This window comes from Sinocyclocheilus grahami, unplaced genomic scaffold (assembly GCF_001515645.1).
Source record: "Sinocyclocheilus grahami isolate Dianchi unplaced genomic scaffold, SAMN03320097.WGS_v1.1 scaffold47.1, whole genome shotgun sequence".
Classification (NCBI taxonomy): Eukaryota; Metazoa; Chordata; class Actinopteri; order Cypriniformes; family Cyprinidae; genus Sinocyclocheilus; species Sinocyclocheilus grahami.
Window position 1 is genome coordinate 4,695,615 of NW_015505226.1, and position 10,065 is coordinate 4,705,679.

Below are 10,065 nucleotides of genomic sequence, written 5' to 3' on the forward strand. Positions count from 1 at the left end.
TGTTGCATATTTGGGGGTTTTGAGTTTGTGATGTATTTGAAAAATTATGGAAAAAAATATGAGATGCATCTTTCCCTTTCATTCCAACTCGGTGTTTCATTAATTAACATCAACTCACATGCACTCTATGACAAATAATAATCCAGAAACCATTTAAGAATCCCAAAAATCTTAAATTACTGCCATCATTGCAGATCCTTCCCTTTAAAACTGCATGTCTAGGGCCATTTCTCTTTTCTGTGCCAACGTAACACTTCCCAAGACACAACGTCCTAATCAATTACTGCTATTGACCAACTTCCTCAGCATTTTAAATTGGGCTTTTGACAAATTACAGACTAGTGTGCAAACTCTTAAGAGAACAAACTTCAGCTTTTAAATATCAGAATAGCAAACACATTAGGGAACTTTTGTCTACCCTTGTTCCAACTGCATGACTCAATATTTCGTAAACAACGTTTTCCAACTTACTGAACATCTAATTAATTAGATCATAAACTGCACCAAAAATGAGACTGATAGTCCATCATCTTTGCATTACTGAAAAGCACAATAGAATAATTACTTTAACAACACTTCATCATATCATTACATACATGCATGCCTCTGAACTGCCTGTCAGTGTTAGCTACCAAATGATTGATCGGTTGCACACGTAATAGCAATTAATTTAGCTATTTCACATAATACTTCATGAAATATTGTTTTGTATACCAGTCTGCTACAATAAAATAGACATATTCTTCCCTTGGAGACATTAATGTTCTCTGTACAATCAGTGATGAAACTGTCTGTATTCAGAGGCAGTTCAGTGGTAGCGACAAAAATGAAAGCCGAGGCATTAACACACATACACTGACAATCCAGACTCAGAAGGTACATACTTCCTTAAATTTTCCTGACAGGGACAGTATTTCAACTATAAATCTAGGCACGCACCACTATGATTTGTTTTTTCTTCTGTTGATGTAATTATTCCTAATAATTAATTTGATCTCAGTCAAAAAATAAAATCTTATTGGACATTTTATAATGGTTCAATAAAAATCTAAATTTAAAAAGGCCAAAGGGATTAAATTTGAAATGAAAAGATGATTGAAACAAAATATGGAGGACAGGCAGTCTTTATTGGAAATGTGGTGGGGAGAATACAAAAACCAAAAATATAATAAACTATAATAACAATAATAATAATAATAATAATAATAAAAACAGTACAAGACAGAAGATGGAGGGGAGGAATGACAGCAAGATGTGGACAGGTGTGGTCGGGGAACAGAGTGGGTTGGACAGTGTGGGTGGTTGTGTGTGTTTGCACGTGAGGCTGAAGTTAGGAATTTAAAGAGCTCTTACACTCCGCCTTTATGGCACCACAGTTAATGGGCACAAAGGGGCGGCGTGCGGCCCGGCGCAGCCTGATGAGGTCGCGGCACATGTGACGCGCCAGCTTGGTGAGGCGGGTGGCCTGCAGGAGAAACGCCTGCTTAGTCTTCATGGAGGATTTGGGGCTGCCGCTGTTCCTTATCGGAACCATGTGGGAAGACTGACGGGCACCATGGCCACGAGAACGCATCTCCTATGGAGAGACAGACAATGAAGGAAATGAAGGATTAATATAAGAAAAACAATGGAAATACAATCAAAATAAAGAGGTATGATGGGAAAACAGCAGAAAGTGAAAGAGAATATAATGGCTTTTTTAAAGTTTTGAGACAAGACCTGATGTCTCCTTGACCTCTGTTCATTCACATCCAGGATAAATGGCTTGTGCCAATCACAATGTGTTTTTACTGTAAAATTTTGACTCAATTTAATTTTTAAAAATGGTATTGGTACTATGATAACACTTTTCAACACAGCTCTATATATTAACATTAGTTAATCCAATAGATAAAATATGCAGGCAATGAAAAATATTAGGGATGCACGATATATCGGCCACCATATCGGTATCGGCCGAAAAAAATGCTCATTTTTTCTGTTATCGGTATCGGCCTGATAAGAAAATTTGGCCGATATCTTAAAGCCGATAAATAATTCATTATTTCCTTCAGAGACACTTCAGATGCGCGCTGTTCTTTTGCAGCCTTTTGTGCAATTGTACGTTGTAATATTGTGTTTATTTGATGTATATCTGATTTATCTCATATAGAATGCATTTGGTTAAGTTAAAAGAGCGCTTCAGTTTACCGGTGATCGTCTTTAGCTCAGCGCACGCAGCTCAAACAGCAGTGCACAACATTAATAACTATGATTGGGAATGTCGTGTATATAACATTCTAATGAGAACATTATTATAATAAAACGTTGTGCATTCTTTGGGTTTAGTTGCTGTGTTTCAGCGCGTTGTTATGGGAAGAGCGCATCCACAACAGGATCACACATTCTGACTATAGCATGCAATAACTGCGTCATTTGTCATTTCATATATAAGTTGTAATATTATGTTTATGTTGTATTAATATTAATCTCAGGATGCATTTCCTTGAGTTAAATAAGCTGCCAGCAAAACGCTTCAGTTTACCGTGTTCATTCAGCTCTTCAGCTTCAGCTTGAGCTGCAGCTCAATGGCTGCTATTTAAAACAGTGGTATTAATTTGTTACTTTTTCAAAATCATTGATATATTATTAATAACAACAACCACTTGTATTTTTCTCTTATTATTTTCATCAACAATATGGTTTAGTAATTAAAATCATTTAATTATTGTCCGTGCAGAGGCTATTCCGTTTTATTGATCTATGGCGCATTCATTTTGATTCTTTACACGTGTAATGATGTCCAGTGACTTGTTTGCATTATTTATGCATTATTTTATTTATTTGTAAGACTTTTTTATGACTAAATTTGGTAATGGGAGAGTAAAAATATTTTTAAAACGTACACCGTTCAAACTAGGCTGCTTAGTGTTTGGGATGTGGCTTTTAATGATGAGACCTTTTTTGTAATCAGGCTCTCAAAAAATATATAACAATTTGGATATAGATTTATCGGCCAACATATCGGTTATCGGCTTTCAAAAATAAAGAATAATCGGTTATCGGTATCGGCCAAAATTTTCATATCGGTGCATCCCTAAAAAATATTTTTATTTTCAAAGCATTTAATTTAGGTTAATGTTTGTTTCTATGAATACATTTTTAACAATTTAATAGAAATGTAATATATTATGAACAAGAATTAAATAATGAACAACAGTAGAATTTCTTATTGTAAATGTTGAAAACAGTGATGTGACATTTTAAGTATTCTTTTACGAATAGAAAGTTTAGGTACTGGGTAGGATTAGGGATGTAGAATATGGTCATGCAGAATATGTGCATTCTAAGTACTAATAAACATCCAATATGTTAATAATAAGCATGCTAATAATAAGCAACTAGTTAACAGTAAGAATTGCTCCCTATACAAAAGTGTTAACGAAAGTTCAAAAGAAGAGCATTAATTCAAATAACACTGATATTATAAATGTCTACTGTCACTTCTGAACAATGTAATACATCCTTGTGGAATAAAATAATTTGCCTCAATGCAGATCCACACTGTCAGAATAGTACTTACATTGGGTGCAGGGCTTGGAGGCGTTTTTTCCTCTGCCCCCTCAGCTCTGCTTGGCATCTTCAGGCCACCATACTTTTTCCAATACATCCAACAGGACACACAAAGGCGACACTGCATGTTTGGAGGACCCCACGAGTACCACTGAGCAGACTGTGCGGCTGTAAACAGAGAAGAATAAATTAATGACCCAGAAGTGCACTACAAGGTCGAATTATGCCTGATGTGTCATATTCTTGTTCAGGAAAATCTTCTTCCTATTAAATTAATTCTGTATAACTAGGTCTGTCTAAAGGAACACTCAGCCTTCATGAAAATGTAATTGCAAACTAAAGAGAAATATAAAGCAATGTCCTAAAACACAATGATAGAATTAGGTGTTGAGAGGAATGAAATTCCCTCTATGCTCCCCACTGTGCGTTCATTACTAAAAAGTAATATAGATCCAGACTAATCATTGCTGATCACACAGATTTTGATGTGGCAGCTTTGATTGATCTAATTGGAAGATAAACGGGAGAAAATGCAGTATCCAGCCCCATTGATTGCAGGAGGTGTGACGTGTCCTCTGGGTGAAGCAGCGAAATTGATTGGACGGCTGTGTTGACTGTAATTAGGCGAAGAGGGTCTTTACTCACCAAAACAGCTCTCACATGCGCGCCCGCCTCCGGCTGTGTGGAAACTGCCTGTGCCTGCTGCACCGTTCACAGTAGCCATTTTGCCGTTACTGACGGAGATCTGGTTAGGATTGGGTTTGTTGCTGTGAGGCAAAAAGCAAATTAGATTTCACAATATAATCTTCTAAAGGAGGGTTTATAAACATGCAAAATTGAAATCCGATCACAAGTGGTCACTGGAGATGCAGCTGAGACTGATCCTAATATAAAAGGCCATCTGAATCATGTGAATGGCGTACAGATCTTCGAAAATCTGGTATTTAACAGATGCTAAAACTCACTATGTGGGGATGTAAACTTGCTTCAGTTTGCTCTCTGCTTCAGCTGCCTTCAGTCGTTTCTGTACAAAATTATAATATTAAGCTTTAAGCGAGATCAAAGACAGTCAGAACAAACAGAGAAAGAGATTACCAGATAATTAAAGTTAATTTATTAAAGTAAAGCATAACTTCAACTAATTGCACTAAAAACGCTGCTCACCTGCTGAACATATCTGTCTGTGGTTTTCCACATGTAATAATACTCAATGATGCTGGTCAGCGACTTCCAAGGAAGCTGAAATAAAACAGGTTATTTAAGACGTTAAAAGTCAATGTCTCACTGAAGATACAGCTCTTGTCTTCATTCTTTAAGGGGTCAGAATTTATGGAATATTTATTTTGAGCGTAATATGTCTAGAATCACATGCAGATGCACAAGATTATTCATGAGCACCTGCTGAGCGCAAGGAAACGTGCATGAAACGGGTGCAAAGAATTTTTAAAAATCTTAAAGCTGACCGAGCCCCCACTTTTGGCCCGCATCTATGCGAGGGTGAGCAGAGTATAAAAATGAGCACAGAGGTGTTCTGTGCTGACAGCTGGTGTTATGAAGAACATTTAGAATAACATCCTGAGGTGCTGCTATGTATTTTTAGTGGCTGATTTCTTTGCTTTTCTTTCGGTTTTTGAACCCGGTAAGGAATAAGGATGGAAATCATTAGATTACAGTTCTTAAACTGTTATGCTTAAGTTGTGTTTAAAACAAAATGACAGTTAAAATCATGCTTTAACCAAATAAAACAAAGTTTTTTAAAAACAATGAGAAATAACATTACAAACATGTGAGAAACGTGGCCCTTTTTATGCAATTCCTTTTTTAGCTTTAGTAATTTCCCTCATTCTGTATATGGGGATTTGACTACATGCACTTTGTCAAGGTGTTATAAATGTAACGTATCATTATGATAGCTTATTACTACAGTTTAACACAATTTTATGAATAATTATAATATAACAATTAGACCACTTGAAATTTAATATAAAAAACTCTGCAAATCTTTAAAACTAGATGTACAGAATGAATGCAGAATCAGCCAGACAAACTCATCTAGATATCTGAACCCTGCATGGTCGATGATGTTTTATATCCTCCTCTTCTATCTATTAATCACAGCACAAATCAATCACTATTGATTGCTGCTTTAAGACCGAAAGGGAAACAAAGAGTAAGAGAAAACCAGTGCACCATTTAAACCACCCCACAAAGTCAATCTCTATGGGACTACTTGGTGTTCTTGAACAAGTGATTCTTATTGTGTGCTACAAAGTGGCTCAGTAGAAGTGCAGTTCTTTTTCATTCCATTTTGAGAAATGAAGCCCCAGAGTAAAGAAATCCCATTTCTCAGAGCAATAGAAAACAGCTTTTCCTTGTTCACACCCCAACAACAAAGCTCTCACTCCAGCCCCCATACAAATAAGTACCCTTGTCTCTGAATGAACGGATCAAATGTACTCAGTTATGTCAAGAAGCAACATGCTCCAAATCAAACCCTTTCAGCTGGTCCAATCTTCCCATCTCTCAGCCTCACATCCCCTCATCTCTGCTGCTACTCTTTCATCCCTTCGTTTGAAGTTTCGTTCTCTGCTTTGCTCCTCTAAACTGTATAATTTCTGTTTTTTCAACAGCACCACATATAACAATCCATTTTAAACTGTTCTTATTTTGCCCTATAGCACCTTCCAAGACATATATCTGCTAGGGGTGAGAATCTTGAGGCATCTCATGATTGAATTCCAAAATCATTCTCGATGTCTTTAATCTTTAGTAGCCAAGAAGCACAAGGAAAAATTGAGTGTAAACATTCCACATAAAAATTCTAAAATATGTCTGCGCTGACACATGTATACGATCATATCAAGCATAAATTTAGCTGTTGTCAGTCAGTGTGCATTTACTGCTGCAGTGCATGAAAATTAAATATTGAGTAAATAATAAATTAAGAAAAGTATGATATATTGTGTCCTGCGAAGTGAAGTATTTTCAAGAGTTCAAGATCTTGCCCACTGCGTGACTCTCATCTGTAATATTTTGTCCAGAGTACACTTCTGTTCAAAAGTTTGGCGTAAGTTAGTTTTTTCTTTTATAGAAATTAATACTTTAAGCAAGGAAGCATAAAATTGATCAATAGTGAAAGAAACTTTTTCTTCTAAGAATTCTGAAAAAAATATCACCGTTTCCACAAAAATATTATGCAGCACAAACGTTTTCAAAATTGATAAGTATCTTGAGCACCAAATTGGCATATCTGAATCATTTCTGATGGATCAAGTGACACTGAAGACTGGAGTAATGGCTGCTGGAAATTCAGCTTTGCTATAACGGGAATAACATAACACAGGAATACATTTTAAAATGTATTTTAAATTCTAATATTTTACAATATTAACTTTTTGTACTGTATTTTTGATTAAATAAATGCAGCCTTAGAGAACATAACAAAAACATTCTTTTTGAACATTCTTTCAAAAACATTCGAACCGACCCCAAACTTTTGAACAATAGTGTTAGAATCATTTGAAAAAGAGTCACAATGCATCAAATCAATTCTTCGCCCATCCCTGCGTTCTGTGCATACTCACAAAATCTTGCCGTATATCATTGAAATCTTTGCCGTACTTCTCCAGTGCCTCCTCAAACAAGTTTGCCTCTGACGAGCTCCACTCCTCCATCTCATCCCGGCACAGCACTGGCCCTCCTTGAGGAACGAGCACGCTCAGAGCACTGGAGAGGTCATAGCCGTGCCGGTGCAGAGTGTCCATGGCATGGAACTTAAGAGAGTGAGAGAGACAGATAGGGAGTGAATTAATCAAGTTTCTTTAACAACTCCAATGGATATATAGAGCGAGACCGATGGTGCTGATGGGATGGGTACCAGTGTGATGTCTCGTGAGGCTGCCGCGGCACTCATGTGTAAGCTGGGCTGTCTGACGGAGCTGCTGCAGTCCAACGCTCGAGCAAAAGTACCAACCGCTCTGCACACAGATCACCAGATTCAACATGCAAATTTAATTATGCCATCAGTTTCCTCGTTGACACAGTTTCCAGTGTCTTCTTCAGCAGTGGTTCTCAACGTGCAGTTCACAACCCGAAAACAGATCTGTTCTGATGGAGTGGGAGAGTGGGGTGGGGGGGGGCGGATTGGGGTTGGGGAGGACGATGTGATTGTTCGGTGCAAATTTATCTGTAACGGATATCTGTAACTATACAGATTTCCTGATTTGATTTGATTCCAATTCATAAGCTCTCAATTCAATTGTGCCTATTTCAATTATAATGTCCCTTTTGCTATAAAGAAACAATATTTGGATCACAAACATGGTTTGTGCCAACCACAATGTTTTATGCATAGACTTATTGGCTGACAAAAGCATTATACCATTGAAACTCAAAGGATATTCAGAAACCAAACAAACTGTAGAGACAAGCCAACTTGTTGTTGTTGTTGTTGTTTTTAAACAACAAAATCAAAATATAGTTCATGGTAATATTAATCAATTTCAGTGTTTGACACTTGCATTTACAGAATTGCAAAAACATACCGAGCAACCACAAGAAACTGGTCAATCTGTTTGTTGGTCAGCGGACAATCTGGGTCCCACATCTTCATCTCTAGTTTGGACTGGTCTCTGTCATCAGGTTCTCCTAAAGAGAAAATTTCTTTCATCAGAGCTGGCTGTGTAAAACCAGAGGGTAAAATCAACCATCAACTATTCTGTCAAGACAACCCAGGCAACTTGTTCCCATGGCAACGATGGGAATTAACACGTAAATCAAACCTGCCATTAGGTAATGATGGAAGACAGCCTGCTTAGCAAGATCGTGAAGAATGATGATGATGAAAGGTATTATCATCATCAGTCCACCAGCCTGTCATTTGAATGAAGAGCAAGGCACTTTATCCTACATTGTGTAAATGCCGAACTATCAATTGCTTTTGGATGAAAAATGTATTCTAAATGAGATGGTCAGAATATGCAGGTTCAGATCAAATGTCCTTCCTTACCGTATAGCTATCATTTAAACAGGTAGAACCCTGTATCCATCTTGTCAATGTAGATGGAAAAGTTTCCTATCTTCTAAAAGCAGGACATGGGTAAATCAACAACTGAAAAGTGCTTCCCTCACACTGTCACTGGTCTCTCATTACAGATAATGGGAGCTGTTGACTGGACATTTTAGTAAGTTTGTGGGAGAGGAGCAGGGCCACAGATTTACAGTCATATTGTGGTCACAAACTGGCAGAAGAGCAATTTCACACTTTACCGGTGAACATGGCGATACTGTAAATGTGCAGTTTTCCTTCTGATGCACCGGTGCTCACAATCCTAACCCTTAATTGTAAAATTGAGAGACTGCAACTAAGCAAACCAACCCCATGAGAGCACTATTTGTGATGTTACAAATGTTAAATGTTACAGCTTAAACACAAAATAAATCGCCTCCCTGCCTCCAAACATAAAGATAACTTACAAATAAAGCCATGAATCTCAATTTAAATCAATGTGAAATCCAACATCAAAGAACTAGTGGCGTCAAAAGCTAACTGTGGTGTTGCATCATGTCGCCCACATCCTGGCCAAAAAGTTGAGCTTGAACACACCACAGAGACTACAGTCAACTAGCATGTACATTCTGCATTTGTGAGAGAAAAAAAATAACTCTCCATACCAGCAGGTGACAGTAGTTTTTCTACTTGTACACCGTTTCGACCAGCAAATTCAACATGCTAAATCAGCCAAATTTTCAGCATCATTACTCTAGTCTTCAGTGTCACATGATCCTTCAGAAATCATTCTAATATGCTGATTTGATGATTATCAATATTTAAAACAGTTGAGTCAAATTTTTTCAGAATTCTTTGATAAATAGAAAGATACAAATTTCAGCATTTATCTGAAATAAAAAGCTTTTGTAACATTCTACACTATACCATTTAAAAGCTTGGAGTCAATATTAGGTTATAGAAATTAATACTTTTATTTAGCAAGGATGCTTTAAAGGGGTCATATGATGCTGCTAAAAAGAACATTATTTTGTGTATTTGGTGTAATGAAATGTGTTTATGCGGTTTAAAGTTAAAAAAACACATTATTTTCCACATACTGTACATTATTGTTTTTCCTCTATGCCCCGCCTTTTTGAAACGCGTTAATTTTTTTCACAAAGCTCATCGGTCTGAAAAGCGCGGTGTGCTGTGATTGGCCAGCTATCCAGTGCGTTGTGATTGGCCGAATACCTCAAGCGTGTGACGGAAATGTTACGCCCCTCACCATACTGTTGATGCCGTGTCCGGCCGGAGCTATGAGACATAAACATTAAAACCCCATTACAAACGAGGCATTTGTTGCATCCAGTGGGGACATAATTACTGATTATAATGACTTATACTGTCTTTTTACGCTTTGCGTTGCATCGCGCCACGTAAACATAAAACCCTGTCTGCATTTGACAGGGTTTGACAAACAACAAGCGCTACTCAACACTGCCCAAAACTCGCGTTTGAATCAT

At 37.3% G+C, this 10,065-nt stretch overlaps 1 protein-coding gene across 1 annotated transcript in view; it reads right to left on the reverse strand.

Annotated features, from left to right (window-relative positions):
• The window catches only part of mta3 (metastasis associated 1 family, member 3), a 39,715-nt gene that overhangs the window by 8,018 nt on the left and 21,632 nt on the right, over positions 1–10,065 (reverse strand). The window contains exons 8-15 of the mRNA XM_016268779.1: positions 8,097–8,199; positions 7,430–7,529; positions 7,137–7,325; positions 4,717–4,791; positions 4,518–4,576; positions 4,198–4,319; positions 3,563–3,720; positions 1,354–1,576 (exon numbers count right to left, since the gene is read on the reverse strand). Coding sequence (XP_016124265.1) covers positions 1,354–1,576; positions 3,563–3,720; positions 4,198–4,319; positions 4,518–4,576; positions 4,717–4,791; positions 7,137–7,325; positions 7,430–7,529; positions 8,097–8,199 — 1,029 coding nt within the window. The remainder of the gene's footprint in view (positions 1–1,353; positions 1,577–3,562; positions 3,721–4,197; positions 4,320–4,517; positions 4,577–4,716; positions 4,792–7,136; positions 7,326–7,429; positions 7,530–8,096; positions 8,200–10,065) is intronic.